The sequence below is a fragment of the Lycium barbarum genome, chromosome 11, assembly GCF_019175385.1.
Source record: "Lycium barbarum isolate Lr01 chromosome 11, ASM1917538v2, whole genome shotgun sequence".
Lineage (NCBI taxonomy): Eukaryota > Viridiplantae > Streptophyta > Magnoliopsida > Solanales > Solanaceae > Lycium > Lycium barbarum.
The window spans coordinates 121,991,001-122,008,635 of NC_083347.1; the positions used below are offsets into that span (position 1 = coordinate 121,991,001).

General features: G+C 33.6%; 2 protein-coding genes across 3 annotated transcripts; one reads left to right on the plus strand and one right to left on the minus strand.

The window, feature by feature from the left end:
• The first annotated feature begins 61 nt into the window (after positions 1-61).
• LOC132618115 (uncharacterized) lies at positions 62-7,958 on the plus strand. 2 transcript variants are annotated; one of them, XM_060333176.1, is made up of 4 exons: positions 62-358; positions 6,028-6,144; positions 7,424-7,543; positions 7,631-7,958. In XM_060333176.1, the coding sequence occupies exons 1-4, from the start codon at positions 331-333 to the stop codon at positions 7,693-7,695; spliced, it is 330 nt and encodes a 109-aa protein (XP_060189159.1). In that variant the 5' UTR covers positions 62-330; the 3' UTR covers positions 7,696-7,958. The 2 variants fall into 2 exon arrangements, with proteins under 2 accessions (XP_060189159.1, XP_060189158.1); XM_060333175.1 differs by having other exon boundaries at positions 93-358; positions 6,022-6,144.
• Positions 7,959-8,959: 1,001 nt separating this feature from the next.
• Positions 8,960-12,702, minus strand: LOC132618380 (uncharacterized). The gene is made up of 4 exons (XM_060333438.1): positions 12,208-12,702; positions 10,978-11,603; positions 9,884-10,399; positions 8,960-9,292 (listed from the first exon to the last, which is right to left on the minus strand). The coding sequence occupies exons 1-4, from the start codon at positions 12,470-12,472 to the stop codon at positions 9,161-9,163; spliced, it is 1,539 nt and encodes a 512-aa protein (XP_060189421.1). The 5' UTR covers positions 12,473-12,702; the 3' UTR covers positions 8,960-9,160.
• Positions 12,703-17,635: the final 4,933 nt, after the last annotated feature.

Consider the following 17,635-nt stretch of genomic DNA (forward strand, 5'->3'; position numbering starts at 1 on the left):
CACAAATATTCCTCCTTCTTCTCTCTACAAAAAATAAAAAAAGAACCTTCTATTTTCACCAAATTTCTAGTTTAAAAAAAAAAAATACATTTTGAAAAGTTTATTATGCAAATAAAGTGTATATATTGTGTATACCTATCTGTCACTGAGAGTGGTGAACACGCAAAACACTCCTCAAAAGAATCACTAACCAACTCAAAAATCCTATTTTGTTTTTCTCTCTTTATACATACAAAAATATATAAACTTTCACACACATAAATTTATTTAAATAATTCATTTTCAACCCTCAATTTGTGTCTTAATATAGTTTCTTGGTGATTCTTGAAAATGGGTTGTGCGGGATCCAAAGAAAATGGTACTTTTCTTGCTTTTATTTTTTGTTATGCTTGATGAAATTATTTGTTGTACTAATTTTTAGTTATACCCAAGTGGTTGTAAAGTTATATGGTGTGTTTTTTTTTTTTTTTTTGGTTCTGTTTGTTAAGGGATTTTGCATTTGTTGTAAAGTTGGTTGCTTTTCCTTTTTTGTTATTCTTGATGAAATTATTTATTTTACTAATTTTTAGTTATACCCAAGTGGTTATAGAGTTATTTGGTTTAAGCTTTATTGTTAATTCACATTTCGGATTAAGAACCATGAGGTCTCAGGTTCAAATCCGTTAGCTGAGTGATTGGGTATAAAGTTTAAGAATGAAAGAAAGTCTTTTGAAACTTGTAGTCTAAAATAAGTCAAATATGTTTGTGTGGCTAAAAAATCTCATTAAGGGTAAAATAGAAAGTTTAAAGTTAAAATGTTACTAAATATAGAAAGGTGTCATTTGTTTTGGGACTGACTAAAAAAGAAAGAGTCACATAAATTGGGACGGAGGGAGTAGGTGATTTTTTCCTATCTGTCCAAGTTTTGTGGACAATGTTACTCAGTACTTGTGCTCGTGGAGAAGATAATAGGTACCCTTTGGAATTAGTCGATTTTACTGTTATCTTGTCATACCACTATTTAAAAGACATTATGAAACAGGGAGCAGGATAGATATTAAGGATTCATATCCCAACTAGTCAGTGATGTTTGAGAACTAGCTTTTTGATGAATTAGGTGTTGGGAGGTATTAGTACTATTTAATTGATACTACCTCAATGGGTTAGCCATGTCACAAGTTCGAGAACGAATTAGGTCCAGTATTTAACTGGAGAAGCGGGGGGGGCTTGCAATTGTTCCCGAGTTTGTGGTTGGCCAAACGGATTTCTTGGTTATAAAAAAGTTTGTCATTAGTAAATAGTTTGACTATGTTATGTTGATAGGTTAGGTTATAGTTGTAGAGATGATAGTGGTGATTGGTTGCTTATTTAACTAAAGAATCAATAGATCAATTATGTCCCAGTCTAAAACTAGTTGGTTTTCAGCTCTATGAATCGTCCATATTCACTAAAGAAATGAGTATAAAATTTAATCTGGAAAAGCCATTGTGAGAAACAAAAGTCGGATTTGCCAGAGTTCAGACTGGTTTTTGAACCGTAATATGATTTCTGGAACCGTAGTTTGGTTCTGAATGTTCGATGGTACTTTTTAGAAATGTGATGAGAGAGCAGATCCAAATACTCAGTATCTTGTACTTGTTATCTGTTCGGGCAGGCTGTGGAAAGTACCAGTTTCTTATCACTGGCTTTTAACAACGGATTGTCTTGACATATGCTTTTTTCAGTTAATAGTTATGTCTGAAGTAAGTAGATATACAATATAAGTGGACTGTTATAGTTGATCAAATTATTTATTTTACCAATTTTTGGTTATACCCAATTGGTTATAGAGTTATATGGTGTAAGTTTTTCTGTTTGTTCACATTTTTGTTTATTAATGGATTTTGCATTTGTTGTAAAATTGGTTGCTTTTATTGTTTTTTCCTCTTTTATTTTGCTTTTCTAGGAATTTCCCTCCTTAGAGCTTTTAACCCTTAGGGTAACCACTAGGTCAGGTTCAAATCCGCCGGCGGAGACAAAAAGAGGTGATTTTATTCCTATATGTCCAAATTTTGTGGATAGAGTTACTCAGTACTTGTGCTGGTGGGAGGTAGCAAGTACCCCTTGGAATTAATCGATATGCGTGCAAGCTGGCCCGTAAAACCACAGTTATAAGACAATACCACTATTTAAAAGACATTATGAAACAGGCCCATATGGAGCGGGATGGATATTAAAGGATTCATATCCCAACTAGTCAGTGATGTTTGAGGACTAGCTTTTTGATGAATTAGGTGTTGGGAGGTCTTAGTAGTATTTCATTGAAATTTCCCCCACGGGTTAGCTCAATTGGCAAAGGTCGAGAGACTTGTGTCTTATGTCACAAGTTGGAGCCTTCGCCCCAAACAAATTAAGTCTAGTATCTAAGTTGAGAAGGGGGAGGGGGGTAATCATTCCCGAGTTTTGAAGGATGCCGTTGGCGAAAGAGTTGGCTTCAGACGGATTTTTCGGTTATAAAAAAAGTGAAATTTTGTCTTTAGTAAATAATGTGACTGTTTTATGCTGATGGGTTAGGTTTTAGTTGTAGAGATGATGGTGGGTTGCTTATTTGACTAAAGAATCAATAAATCAATGATGTCCCAATCCGAAGCTAGTTGGTGTCAGCTCTATGAATCCTGCCTATTAAAGAAATGAGTGTTAAAATTAAGCTGGAGAAACCATTGTAGGAAATAAAAGTTAGCTTTGCCAGACTTGTGCACGTTTTGATCCGTAATATGATTTCTAGCACTGTATTTTGGTTCTGAACGTTTGATGGTACTTCTTAAATGTGGGGAGAGAGCAGATATAAGCTTTTATCAACAGTTTGTCTTGTCATATCGCTTTTTCTTCAGTTTAGAGTTAAGTCTGAAGTAAGTAGATATAAGTGGACTGATATAAGAAGTAAAAACCAAATCCATGGATTGTGTTGACTGAAAGTCAAGAAATACCTAAAAGAAACAAGTTCAGGTGCTTCTCAGAATTGTTTGTAAAGATGCGGAAAAGGTGACAATGGTTATGCATAGAAAATAGGTTGACTAGGTGGCAGAATAGTTTGTAGTTTTACATAAATAGATGTATGTATCCTACATAATAGAATTTGGTTATGCTATGTACCTGAAAAGTTTAGGCAACTAAGAAGCAACACCTAAAACAAGAGTCAAACAATACAAAAAATGTTTTGAGTTTGGATACTGTTTTACTGACATTTGTCAACATAGGCTTTTGTCTTCTTAATCAGAGTCCATGAGAAAATGTAAAATATTTTTTTTAATTTTGGTTTTGTCAGGCATCATATTCAAGGTGCCAAATGATCCTCGTTATTAGATGAATGCTTGATTTCTCCGCTAAAAGCAATCTTGTCAAATAGGAGTGAAATTTCTCTTAATTTGTTCATAATAAAAATTCAAAGAAAAAGACATCGTCTCCAGTAGATCTTCTTGATGGTAGTCTGATAAAATGAATTGCTGGCGCCTGGCTGTCAGACTCGAGTTATCAGAGCAATTTGAGTGTATGAGTTCATATTATACTCCTCCAGTCTCATTTTATGTGGCACACTGTCCTTTTAGTTGTCCAATTATAAGTTTCTATACTGAGAAACGACTTAACTTCAAACTTCCCATTTTACCCTTAACAGGGGCGGAGCTAGAGTGTCCACTACAGGTTCGGCCGCACCCAGTAACTTTGGTTCAAACCTTATTTGTCTTAAAAATTCATTGAATATGTACAAATTATTAATTTAGAAGCCAGGAACTCAAAAAGATTAGAATTCATCTTCATCCAAAAAAAAGATTAGAATTCATAACCCATAAGCTTCAAGTCCTAGTTCCACCTTTGACCCTGATTTATAGCCAGACAAATGTCTAAAACTTGTTATAGACCATGACTTTCAAGTGTCATTGTTTTTCTCTTAAACTTGATGCCCAATTAAAGACCGTCATATAAAATAGGACAGAGGGAATAACTAGTTTGCCCTGGCCAGGGCGGTTTAATGGTCAGCTGGTTTCAGTCAGACATCCAGTTGCTAGTGCTTAATTTGTGAAACTTTCTAGCAAATCTTGCTTCCATTGCTTCATCAACCTATAATTCCAACTTCCTGCATTAACCTTTCTGTTATGGACTTATACAATGTCTCTATTTCCTTTTCATTTTGAGTAATAGTTGTTCCTTGTCTTTTTACAGTAGAAGCTCTTGGTATCCTATATGTTTTGTGGTTCCTAGACTTTCCTCTTGATTCTCTGTATTGTTCTGATGTTATTGTTATGATGAGTGGATCATTTCTTACAGTGACGATCTTCGCACTTCGTTTTGTAATGACTTTGAATTATTTTCATCTGAGTGAATGATCTAAACAACCTTCAATTACCCTGCTTGTTTGTTTTCCCTTAAAGATGATATTCTAATACCCAAGTGTGTGGCCTAGTGGTCAGGGTTGAGAACCATGATATCTCAGGTTCAAATCCCAGCAGAGACAAAACACTAGGTGATGTGTTCTCATATGTCCTAGCCTTGGTGGATAGAATTACCTGGTACCTGATGTTGGTGGGAGGTAGTAGGTATCCCGTGGAATTAGTCGAGGTGGGCACAAGCTGACCCCAACGCCATGGTTATTAAAAAAAAAAAAATGATACTTTATCTACTATCTAGCATATGTCATACATCTCTGCCATGTGTGATTACAGTTTACAGGTGAAGTGAGATTGCACTGTCTCTGTTTATTTTATTGCTAATAGTAATTTACTTATGTTTTTTAGCAAATTCATTGTTTTTGTTCTTATCAGCGGTATCTAGTATTGGATCTTTTACAGTGGCATTCTATTAAAGGTTATATTCTTAGGCAGATGAATATTTGATCTAATACTTAGGTCACTTATTCATGTCTGTATTATACCCGTCATACTCACCTGTTATAACAAGTTTATAGTCTGTATTTGTTCTTGTTAAGTCCCACAATGGTGGAGAGAATGGGTTGTGTTTTCCTTATATGGTTTTGGGGAATCCTCCCCTCATGAGCTAGCTTTTGAGGTTGAGTCAAACCCGAGGTCCATATTTATCAATTCCTCACATTATTGACTTATTTAAAAAACAAGGCTAAATGAACTACGGACTATGCACCCAAAGGCGTGGCATAGTAATCAACGAAGTGGGTTGAGAACCATGAGGTCTTAGGTTCAATTCTCAATGACAAAAGCACTAGGTGCTTTCTTCTTATCTACCCAAGCCTTGGTAGACAGAGTTACCCGATACCTGTACTAGTAGGATGTAAACTACCCCTGGAATTAGTCGAGGTGCGGTGCGGGCACCAATTAAAGAAAATATGGGCTATAGTGTGGTAAGGAATTCCTTTTAGAAGGAAATAGAGGTACTTTTAAGCTTTATTTCTAAAGTGAAGATTCTGGTACTAAAGGAGGATTGCCTGCTTAATTAATTATAAGCTGCTTAAACAATGAGAAAATGTTGAGCAGAAGTTCTCCCAACTCTTCCTAATATAATAAATTTCTGAGTGATTATCAGGTAGCATAAGAATCTTGACTCCGAACACCAAAAAAGAGTTCTATAATTACAAGAATCCTAGAATACATGGGGTGTGTGCAAAAGAAGGGTGACTTCGCACCCATGACCACTCAACCTGCTCCATTTCTACTATTTTGATCCTACTCTTAGTTCTATTAAAAGTAATTTGACACATTAAAACCAGTTGTGGTTTCATTCTTCACGAAATCTATCCCATAATGTTCACACAATGTTGTTACTTTCTTTAACTACTTGAGCTAAATGTTGTTGTGCCGTGCATTGCTTCTTTGAATGGAAACTTTAGGCCATTAAGACTGGAATTATTAGTTCTCTTTTTATTTACTTTTAGAACATTAGGGAAGCGTCACAATTTCCCGTAGTTCATCATTCAGTTGGTTGAGGATCCAATACGGATAGATCATGACCATTTCTTTTGACTTCTTATATGATATATTTGCTTTAATAGCACTCCCAAACATCACGGAATTCTGAGCTTGCTGTACTTGATTGCAGAAGCAGCTAAACAGATACGAAAACCAAAGACTTGGAAGCATTCAGAACCTATTACGAGGGCTCAGCTCGTACAGATGCGTGATGAATTCTGGGACACAGCACCGCATTATGGAGGTCGAAAAGGTAATCTCCATAGAATCCGAGAAGTTGTGCTGTATGTACTTGTTTCCTGTTTTCTGGAGAGCCAGAGCTTGGTTAAATTCATCAACTTTACAAATTGAAATATACTTTTGAATTTTGCATCTATGTAAGCCTAAAGATACATCGCTTGGACTCTCCAAAAATGTCGCCGCACCCGTGTCGGATCCTCCAAAAATGCACTACTTTTGGAGGATCCGGCACGCATCCATCAACATTTTTGAAGAGTCCGAGGTGCATTAGTCTGCCACTCTGCCTAACCATGGAGTTGACCCCTTCACAGTTATTGCTAATTCAACGCTAAAATCTGGAATGTATAGTTCATGATGTTTGACAATATCTTTTTTATAAATAGAAGGTGTCTGATGACATGTATAAAGTGTTTGGGTGGAATAGCATTGATCCAATATGGCAAGTAAAAAATGCTTTAGTACAAGTAAAAGGGATCTTCATTCATTGATTATATAGTGTCGTTTCCCAGCGGAACAAAAACACTAGGTGATTTCGTCCCATCTGCCTAAGCTTTGGAAAACAGAGTTACCGGGTACCTGTTCTGGTGGGAGGTAGTAGGTACCCTGTGATATTACTGAGTTGCTATTCACTTCAAGACAAGCTCATTAGCTTCTCATTTTACCAGTTGTAACTTCAAGAATTGCATTTAGTTTGTTCTCAGTCCATGCATTTGATATATTATTCACATTCTGCTCCTGCGTCTTTTCTGTTACACATCACTCTCTGATAATTCATGGGACATCAAATGTATGAGAACTGTTTCGCTTTGGCAATAGCTAGAATTTTTTAGTTAAAATGACGCTGTTGATTGTGAAGCCGGAAAACACAATATGTGTTCGTAACTCCAAATACCATATTCGTTACACTCCCCTGTGATACTCCAACCACCCAATGGATTGTTTATTCCTAAACAAGTCATGAAGGGTACTAGCCAACATACCTGTCTCCACATTGGATCAAGAACTGGATCAATATGATCAAAAACCGACATATACCTATGTGTACTTACAAGGTAAGTTAATTCATATAACAGCATAGCAGATCCAAATATCCTTACCAGTGGCTGATCTAGAGCACAACCTACAAGTTCATGGGAACCTAGTAGTTTTTGCCCAGACCCGATATATATTTAGAAATTCACTGAATATCTATAAATCTTTGACTGTGAACCTAGTTATTATTGTATATTAACTTGACTCGCTGGAGAAACTCATAAACCTCAAATCCCTAACTATAGTTTTTCCCTCTTCAGAGATTTGGGATGCACTCCGAGCTGCAGCAGAATCGGATATAAGCCTCGCACAAGCAATCGTGGACAGTGCCGGGGTAATTGTGCAAGCCCCTGATTTAACAGTATGCTATGATGAGAGAGGTTTGTACTAAGTAGTACTTTTAACCAAGCATTTTCGACTTCCTTTCTCTATAATCTCATCGTATCAACTATTGTTCTATCGTGCAGGCGCCAAGTATGAGTTGCCCAAGTACGTTCTAAGCGAGCCAACTAATTTGATTCGTGAAAACTGAAAATTGGAAAAGACAAGTCCTTCCCGTACCATGCTTCATTGAGACTTGTAAATTGTTGTAAATTACTGTCACAAGTTATTTCTTTCAACAATTGATATTGTTTTCTGCATGACGGTCCTACTTCAAGATATCGAAAAAGCCATTTCCCGGAAATAGAGCACCAGGTTATCATTTTGGACACAATGTAAAATTGGTGGTTGTAGCATAAGGTTCTATTTTTGCAGTACCTTTACTAAATTTGATCTCTTACTGAGCTCTCTCAACTCACTTGGCAAAGAAATGAGTCAAAGTTTTGCAGAAATCAAACGTTGTATTAGTTATGCAGAAGTTATATAATGACACAAAGCTTATGTTGCAAACTAAACGTTATATTAATTATGCGTAATTTTCTTTGAGATTAGTTTTGGTTATGCTCGAAACAGAACTACAATCAAAAGTTGCGGCAAGATAGCAAGTACTTCTTCATATCTCACTTAACTACTTAGTGGTAAGGCGGTTTTATATTCAATGATATATTTGCCTAACTGTTTTTAGCAATTGACAGAGTATATTAGCTTAATACTCCATTAATTTTATTTTGTGTCTTAGTTTTATTGAACACGAAATTTAAGAATGTTAAGAAGATTTCTGAATCTTGGTCTTAGTTAAAGGTGTGCATTGACATACCAAAGTACTCTTTGAATTTTATAGTCTTAAACAAGTCATGTCATTTCTATAAGGGAGTATCATTAAGGGTAAAATGATAATGGTGAAACTAAAAACACATAAAATATAGAAAAAGATGTTCTTTTGAACGAATTTAATTAAAAAGATAGTAAGATACACAAACTGAAACGGAGGGAGTAATATCTTTTAAACTAATATGAAAAAGCTATAATATAGTATGTTGAGTTACGAAGTCAAGCTTGATTTGGTACTTTATTGGTGGATAGTGGTTGATTTATATCTTTGAATTCTGTGGAATCTTTTAGATCATCTAACTAATAATTTAAAAATCAAATTTCTAGTACATTTGACTGCTTGATAGTTGTTATTGCCGACATCTCCCCAAATTCGCAACTTGTTAGTTGGTAGAGTGTTTGGTTCAACCACTTTCAAAAATTGTTCAAATCAATTATATTCAAACTCTTCAAAAATGTCGATAGATGCATATCAGATTCACCAAAATATTTTAAGCAATGCAATTTTTAAGGATTCGACGTGAGTATGACAATATTTTTGGAGAGTTCAAGCAACGTAACAAATCAGTAATTCAAATAACAAGTTTCAAGAAAGAAAATCCATGGGAAGCTTCTTCTATTTCTCAATTGCAAGTACACAACTTGGAACAATTTTTTTTTTATTTTTTAAAAAAACACCCATAGGGGAAAAATTATGGTCTTTCTTCAGACCACATAGAATCTTCCCAAAATTTGTAAAATAATCAGATGAAGAAGAAAAAAAACTTTTCTCTTTTCTACATCTACTACTTTTTCTTAGGTACAAAAATGTCAAAATCACTAACTGTCCACTCTGCCACTTGATTTGGGTCCTTATAAATCTCAGTTCCCAAGTCAATTGAAGTCCATTTCCTCCTTGCTGGTGCAGTCCCTGGATCCTGCAAGAAAACATGTTCCATCATTAATTTTCATTATTAAATATTATCCAATACAGATCAATTTGGCAACCTAACTATACCTAGGAAATGTTTTTCAAATGATTGACAAGAGTAGGTTTTGAAAGGATTTAAGTTATATACACTGATGGAGTACAGATTTTTGACATTATCGATGTACATTACGTAGTATAACATGCGATAGCAGATAAGTTACCGTTTTTCCTACCTTACCAATTAACACTTTTCAAAGAGATTTACCTACAATTACCTTACAAGCGACTTGAATGTGTACATTTTTTTTGTAGTGTTAATAAAAATCAAATGCTCTTTGTAGTAGTAGAAGCTGGGAAAAAACTTTGTTTTTCCCGTAATCAATTTTGAAATATTGACCAAGCACAAATTGTTGTTCTAATATCAACGAAAGTATTTTACAAATTGATTAGTCAAACACAAACTGATGACTCTACAAAAGTACTTTTTCGAAAAGCGATTCTGACAAACAACACTTTTCAAAATAAGTAGATCAAGTTCGATCGAACAGCCTGATAAACTCATTTTGAAATCCAAGAAAAGGGAAAAATTGATTCAAACCTGGTAAAAATAAAGTGAATGTGACAACCTCCCAACATCAAGCTCCCATGTTCTTGGATCACCAATCCAACCATCTCCTTTCCTAGTAGGATAACCATAATCCCCCCAAACAGGATGTGGCAAAATCTGCAAAATCTCCTGAGGCTGAGGATTACTATAAGGATCACAATGAACATTAGGCTTCTCAATAAACTTTCCATTTCCAGGTGCACAATACATATGATAAGCCTCGTAAGGGAAACGAGTCCTATCGTTTCGATGAATTTTCGTTCCATTTGGGAAAATGTGGTATGGTGGACATAGTTTTGGGCTGTCTGGTTTGCACCAGGATGGTGTTTCTTGATTCAGGATCATCTCGCTGTATCGTGTAACGTCGGTTGCGACATTGCCATCACATGGTTTGCCATTGTTCTTCCAGCAGCTTCCCATGTCCATTAAGTAAAATTGGCTGTTTCGACCTCCTCCTTTTATCACATTCAAGGTGAATCTCACCTTAAAATTTGGTGATTCTGGTATCTGCAGAACACAAAAGTAGCAAGTAGTTTCTCAAAATCCATAAAGGGTAATCACAAAACTAAAAGAAATCTTGATAAGTTCATATTTGGTGATTCTGGTATCTACAAATCACATTAGTATCAATAGTTTCTCAATGATTCATAACATGGAGACTTTAAAAAGAAGGAAAAGGTCCAATTTGTACATTTGCTTTAGAGCATATTTTATTGTTACCGTCCTTTATACTTTCCGGTCATTCATGTCCATATCATTACCAAACTGTCTCGTATTTCCCTTAATTTAACCGAGCTCCAACATGGATTTGGTGGTTCACGAAGCAAGATACTTCAACAAAAAGATGCAAATTTACCCCTTTACTTTTCACTATGGTCTAAAATTACCCTCTTTTATACTTCAAGTTGGAGCCCTGGTAGGGTAGGAGGATATACAAGACGATTTGCTAGTGTTAAAGGTATGAATGACGCTAAAGTTATAATGGAGGGTAGTATTAAGATAATATGTAGAGTAGAGATGTACTTTTGACCCTTTTCCCACATATGAAGAAAAGATTTAGAGCATTTAAGTATGTAGATACTCACAATTTTTAACATGCCCCTTGTTGGATAATGATATCCACCAGAAAGACCAAATGTGGCATCTGATCTGAGGTAAAGCATAAGCCAAGGATACTTAGTTGATGTCCTCAACACATGATGAAAAATCCAACTTCCTTTTCCCAATTCTTTCTTCCATTTCACAGAATAAAAAGAACTATTCTCTGTTCTTGTTTTACTCAATCTACTATTCAAATCCCATGTACCATAAAAACTCCCTTTAAGTGTATTCCTATTAACACCTTGTAAAGTAGTGTACTTGTGAAAAATCAATGGTTGGTTCATGCACCCTTTGCCGAAACATGGAAACCTGCTATCAGGTCCATACGGGCTTGATTTGTGCCCATTTTTCGGGCACTTAGCAGCGTAAGTATCCATGTTTCCGTTCTTCAGCATGATCATCCAGAATTGCCAAGGTCTTGGCTGGTCTTCAACTTGACATTTTGATCCCAAGTAGAGTTCTTTTTGTGCTGCATATTGATCAACATCAAGAATGGCCTTTTTGTTCAGTCCAAGAAATGATTTTCCAACCCCTAACTTGTTTTCTTCCTCTGTCACTTTGTGTACCAACGTGTATGGTATTGCATTGCAGATAGAACAATTGTTTTCCCCTGTAAAGCATAGCCATTAAATCTTTAAGACAACCTAGGAAAAAAAAACAATTACAATGCCTCAATCTCAAGTAAGTCACGTCAGCTAAATGAATCCTCACGGATCATGTCGCTCAGTTTAATTTAATTCTACAATTATGTAGTGTATCTGTTGAATCTTTAAGACAGCCTAGATAAGCAACAATAACAATGTCTCAATCTCAAGCACGGCAGGTTGACTATATGAATCCTTACTGACCTTATCATGTAACTCCATTTAAGCTATTTCTTCGGGAGATATGTTCTGTATTGTAAGGATTCATCATAACCCTCCCCCTTTATTCAGTTTTGTCACTAATAATGTGAGAAAGCTCACACAGGCACGGATAGGAAAAACCTAAAACAACAATGTCTCAATCCTAAGCGAATCACGTCAGTTATATGATTCCTCACTGACCATATCGCTCCATTATACATTTTGTATTATGAGGATTCATCATAACCATCCTAACATCTTCCTTTATTCAATTTTATGACCGACAAATGTGAGCAAGATCACACAAAGGCGTCGTAGAAATTTAAAGAGTAGAAAAGAAAAAGGCTTAAAACATGAAGTTCAACTGACCTTGTGACTGAGGAGAAGATTTTAAGACATCAAAGCAATCAGCAGCTCTTGGACTGCCCATTTTAGGCACTTCTTCTCCAACTTCATTGCATTGATTCCATGCTTCTATGGCTACTCTTAGCCCATCCCTTCTCATCCCTGAATCTCCAACCGCGGATATGTAGTTATTTCCATCAACATTTAAACAAGTAACACCAGAAAGGGATACTTTGATTGCAAGAAGAGAAAGAAAAATAAACCAAGAAGAAGTTTCATGTTGAGCCATTGTTAAGTTTTTTAGCCTATGTAACACTTGCTATATATGCTAAAACCATGGGGAAGGAATAACAAAAGGACATGATGATATTATAATGTGTAATGCTTTGCTAATAAAATTAGTAACGAATTTTTGTTGTTTAGCTATAAAATTTATGGTACCTAATTTCTTTTTTCTCTTTTGTTGTAGTGTTTTTCCTTTGTTTCACAATTACACGAAACCACGGAGAAGGACCAAGAACAGGGACATAGTGACTTTATGTAGTTGTGTGCTGTATTTTAGATTGTAATAAACATCCTAAGATATGTTTTTGTGAAAGTGACAACTACTCACTTTATTGCTTCATTTACTTTACTCAGCTAACTTCTTTGGACATTATTGTCCTTTCCCTAGGGAGTAAAAAAAAAAAAAAAAAGCAGCAACAACCACAGGAATAATTAGCTACAGCTTTTTTGCTATCTATCGGCAAATAGGCGGCAGCTAATTGAATTATCGGAAAAGGATTAAATATATCATCAATTATTGAAAATGACTCATTTATATCACTCATCAATAGTTTGGCTTATTTATGTCATCGTCGTTATAAAATGGCTCATCCATGCCATCGTTGTTATCAAAATAGCTCATTCATGACATTCTTCATTAACGTCGCTTTTACAATATCAGATATGATATGCTGCCTCCAATTAGGGGTCAACATTATTTAATTAAACCAACCCAATTTCTAATCCCAAATTAATTAAAAAATACAACACATACATGGAAAAACGGCATGGATGAGCCATTTTATAACGGCGATGGCATAAATGAGCCAAATTATTAACGAGTGACATAAATGAGTCATTTCCGATAATTCCATGACATATTTGACCCTTTTCCGTTAAATTATTGATAACTTGTCACTAAATAGAATTAGCGACAACTTTTGTTCAGCGATGGGATCAATTTGAAATTGACAACTATTCCCTTTATTGATTCATTAGCTTCACTCAGCTAGCTTCTTTATTCATATTTGTCCTTTCATCACCAAAGAAAAAAAAGGAGTTAGCTACAAATTTTTTTCTGCTGTATTGTTTGACACCTATACAAGTGATTGGTAAATTATGCCATGCAGCTGGTTTATTGTTGACACTTGCTCCTCTTTTCTCATGATTGATTAGGTTCCAACTTGATTTTGAAATCAATGGTCCAAAGGATTTTTTGACCAAAACCTCTGAAAAAGAGATGGCTATTTGTCAGCACTCAGCAACATCCACCTACCCGAAAAGTTTTATGATGAGTGACGCACAAGTATGACTTATCGTGTGAGGGTGATTTTTTATTGAAATAATAGTCTGTGGGTTTCATTTCTACTACCTCTTTCATACTTATTCGTTAGGTTTTTTTTTTTTTTTGTCATGAAAGATTATTGGTGCTATTTGTCGGCCCCTTCTCTACTTTTGCAAATGAACCGAAATGAAAAAAAAATAAAAAAAGAAAGAAACACTGCATAGTACTTCTTCCGTTTAGTACTTTTTCCGTTCACTTTTAACTTTTTACGTTGTTTAAAAAATAATAAATAAAGTGTGTATTTTATCATGATATTTTACTATAATATTCATATTAATTGGTATATAATGGTATTGATTTTGGAAAATGATTTGAAATAAGTAATTAATATTAAATGTAAACCAGGAAAAAAAATTACCTTATCTTGATATGTAAAAAATGACAAGTAAAAATGAAAATCTATTTTAAGAATAATGAATAAATAAAAGTGAACTGAGGGAGTACGTACAATAGAAATTGAGGGAACAAGATACCATTTTCCCTCCTTTTATTTGGGATCTTTACATATCACATCTAAGTAAAGTAAATTTCACTCAAAAAAAAAAAATACATCATTACTGATCAGTGCACTCTCAAAGAGATACCCAAAAGTCAAGTAAAGTTACAGGAAACTCTCTTCTAAATGTATAAATCTATGAACTTATTTATTCTCTTTTTTTCTCTTCAAATAATTGAGCTAGATTTAGACAAAAAAAAATCAAGATTTGGAACTAATTTTTTATTCTTTTTTTAGCATCAGATGTCGGCTTTTTATTTAGTATCAGCAAGGATGACAACCAAAATTGAACACCAATCTTCAAAGAAATTGCATGTTTAATTTACCATAGCTGGACATGTAGTTTTAATTTTTGAAAAAATTGGTTGGAACAAAATTTGTCATTGTTTATTTTTTTTTATTTTTTTTTTATTTGTCATTGTTTAGTTCAAAAGGAAGAAGATGGAACATTCAGATGAAGAAGAAAAGTCATTTACTTTTCTCTTTGGAATGAACCAGCGTTAAAGAGTATGTAGACCCCTCATTTTAATAATCCATCAGTCCCATAATATGTCACATCAGCAAAAAATATGTATATTAAAAAATTAATAATAAAATGTGAAATTTATTAAACTATCCTTATAAAAAACCAATAATGCAATTATTTTTCCCTCTTGATTAGACCATGCATGAGCAATACTTTTCAAATTAGAAATCCAACAATACCAAATTATAATACGTGGTTTTTTGTCTTGAATACATAAAGTTGTCACTTTTTGTCTAAGAATAGAGTTGAAAAAAATTAATCAATTTATATCTTTATTTCTTAGACACTTATTATGGGATAAAAAGTTTTTAGCTAAAGATGACATTTATTATGAGATGGAAAGAGTATATTTTTATTCCACACAATTTTGCTGGGACCATGTCACTTTTATACGGATTAATATTTTTTTGTCTTCTTGATTCTATTCTTAGCCTTCAAGTAGAGAAGAGGTCACAGTCCACTTGTCACTTAATGAGCCCTTCACACAAGTATTACATGACATATCTCACACATAATAAAACTTTTCCTACCTAACCAAGTTGTTCACTGCCTTATCTTTCTGTGAATTCATGTTCACTTAACTCTTTTGTGGACTTGGAATTTCATTGATCCAACTCAAAAGTAATACTCCTTCCGTCTCAAAAAAATTATCCTCCTTTAACTTGACAAAAAAACTAAAAAATAAAAAATATTTTTAAAATATGTGCTCCAAAATAAGCTTTAAATATTTATATGGATGTAAATTATCTCATAAAATTAAATTGTTTCTAAATATAGAAAGGTGATAATGTTTTTTGGGACAGACTAAAAAAAAAAGAAGGACAATCTTTTTGGGACAGAAGGAGTAACACTACTAGAAAAAAACTCAAATTATATGGAGATTTTCCTGAGTATTATTTACTAAAATTCGCAAGTAACTTACTTCCTACGGATTTTCCTGCAAAATATTCAATGAAAAAACTTTCATGAGTAATTATTACCTGCGGATTTTAAAATTCCCATATAACTTACATCCACATGTAAGTTGGTTCTCCATTCGTTTTTATCCCATTTGTCTGCTAACTTCTGATCTTGGAGTGCTAGGTGCAATGCATGACATTCAATATAAAGGACAAAACTGTTATCCTTTCTCCCCAATTTTTCCATCCACTAAATCAAAATGTGAACTTATTTATTTTCCATATTTTTTTTTTTTGGTTTGAAAATGATGCATGACATTAATTACTATCAATAAATTCTTGTATAATATTTTAATTTTTAACTTAGGTATTTACCTATCGTTTAAATAATTCTATATCTAACAGAGATTTTTATTTAAGTCCGTTAATTAACATTGTAAAATGAATCATGCTTTTATGAATTTGTTACAAAATCTAACGCTATTTTTTATGATTGTTATTTTGATATTACATGCACTAATTATGTATGTATATAGGTGTGTGTACATGTGTGTGTATTTAAGTTTCACTTCGCTCATATTCTCTATTGTCTATGCAGATATATAAACGAGTTCTGATTGTTACTAATGTACTATTTTCTAAATCATAATTTAAAATTAATTTACAATATAAATAGATAATAATTTTGGAATTTATTATAACACATACTTCTATTTTTATTAATTACGTTTTGTATTATCTGTATTGAAATGTTTTATAAAGTTATCACTCTTCATTAGTATTTTCACTTGTGTAAATAGATATTAGAGTTTTGATTAATTAATAAAATTCAATTTTCTTATTTTGCTAATTTGCTTAATTATAGAACATCCTTAACTTATATACTCCATTAATATTTCTCTCTTTTTTCCTTCTTGAGAATGATATTCTTTTAGAGGCAAACTTATTACATAGATTAAAATAATAAAAAAGCATGATTTAAAAAAATTAAAATAAAAGATAAAGATTGGTAATGTAAGAGTAAAATATGAATTAAAAATTAATTTGGCATATGAGGGAAAGAGTGTCCATTGCTCAAAGTCGAAGGGAGGGGTTTTGACTTTTAAAGCAAAGCAGAGTGTAAATAATTTTCACCCTAAATAGATTAACTAAATATAATTTTATTAAATATTATGTCAAATTGTTGCTTTAAATATTTTCGTTTTAAGATCTTATTAGAGTGATATTATTGCATAATAAAACTTTGTGCTCTATTTCACAGGTAGATTAAATGCATGTCTTTCTTTAATTAAAAAAAAACTTGCATATGTTTGAAAAAGTTTGAAGTCCTAACTACGTTGTTTGAACTCTTCAAGAATTTCATGGGGTGTGTCAGATCTTTCAGAATACTACATTTTTTAAGGATCTGATACGGGCGTGGCAATATTTTTTGTTTGCCTAAGCATGGATGTAGCTTTATAATTACGAGTTCAAAGGAACACATATTTTTCACACGAAACACGAATTAGGTGTAAAAACATGGACATACATGTGAGAAAGATGAAAATAGATTAACAAATACTCTCTCTGTTTCAATTTGTTTGAACCTATTTCCTTTTTAGTCCGTGTCAAAATAAATGACCTCTTTCCTAATTTAGAAACAAATTCACTTTATGAATGATTTACAACCACACAAATTTTCAAGACTTATTTTGAACTATAAGTTTTAAAAGTCTTCTCTCTTTCTTAAATGTCGTGTCCAGTCAAATGGATTCATATAAATTGAAACGGAGGGAGTATTATGTTTTGAACTCGTAATTGGGGGGGGGGGCGGGGGTGGGGGGGGGTATATGTGGAAGGGGAGAAAAAATAAAAACTTTGTGATAGAAAAATGGGGTATTCTTGAACTCAAAGCTATGCTTTTAATCATGTCTAAGGAAACA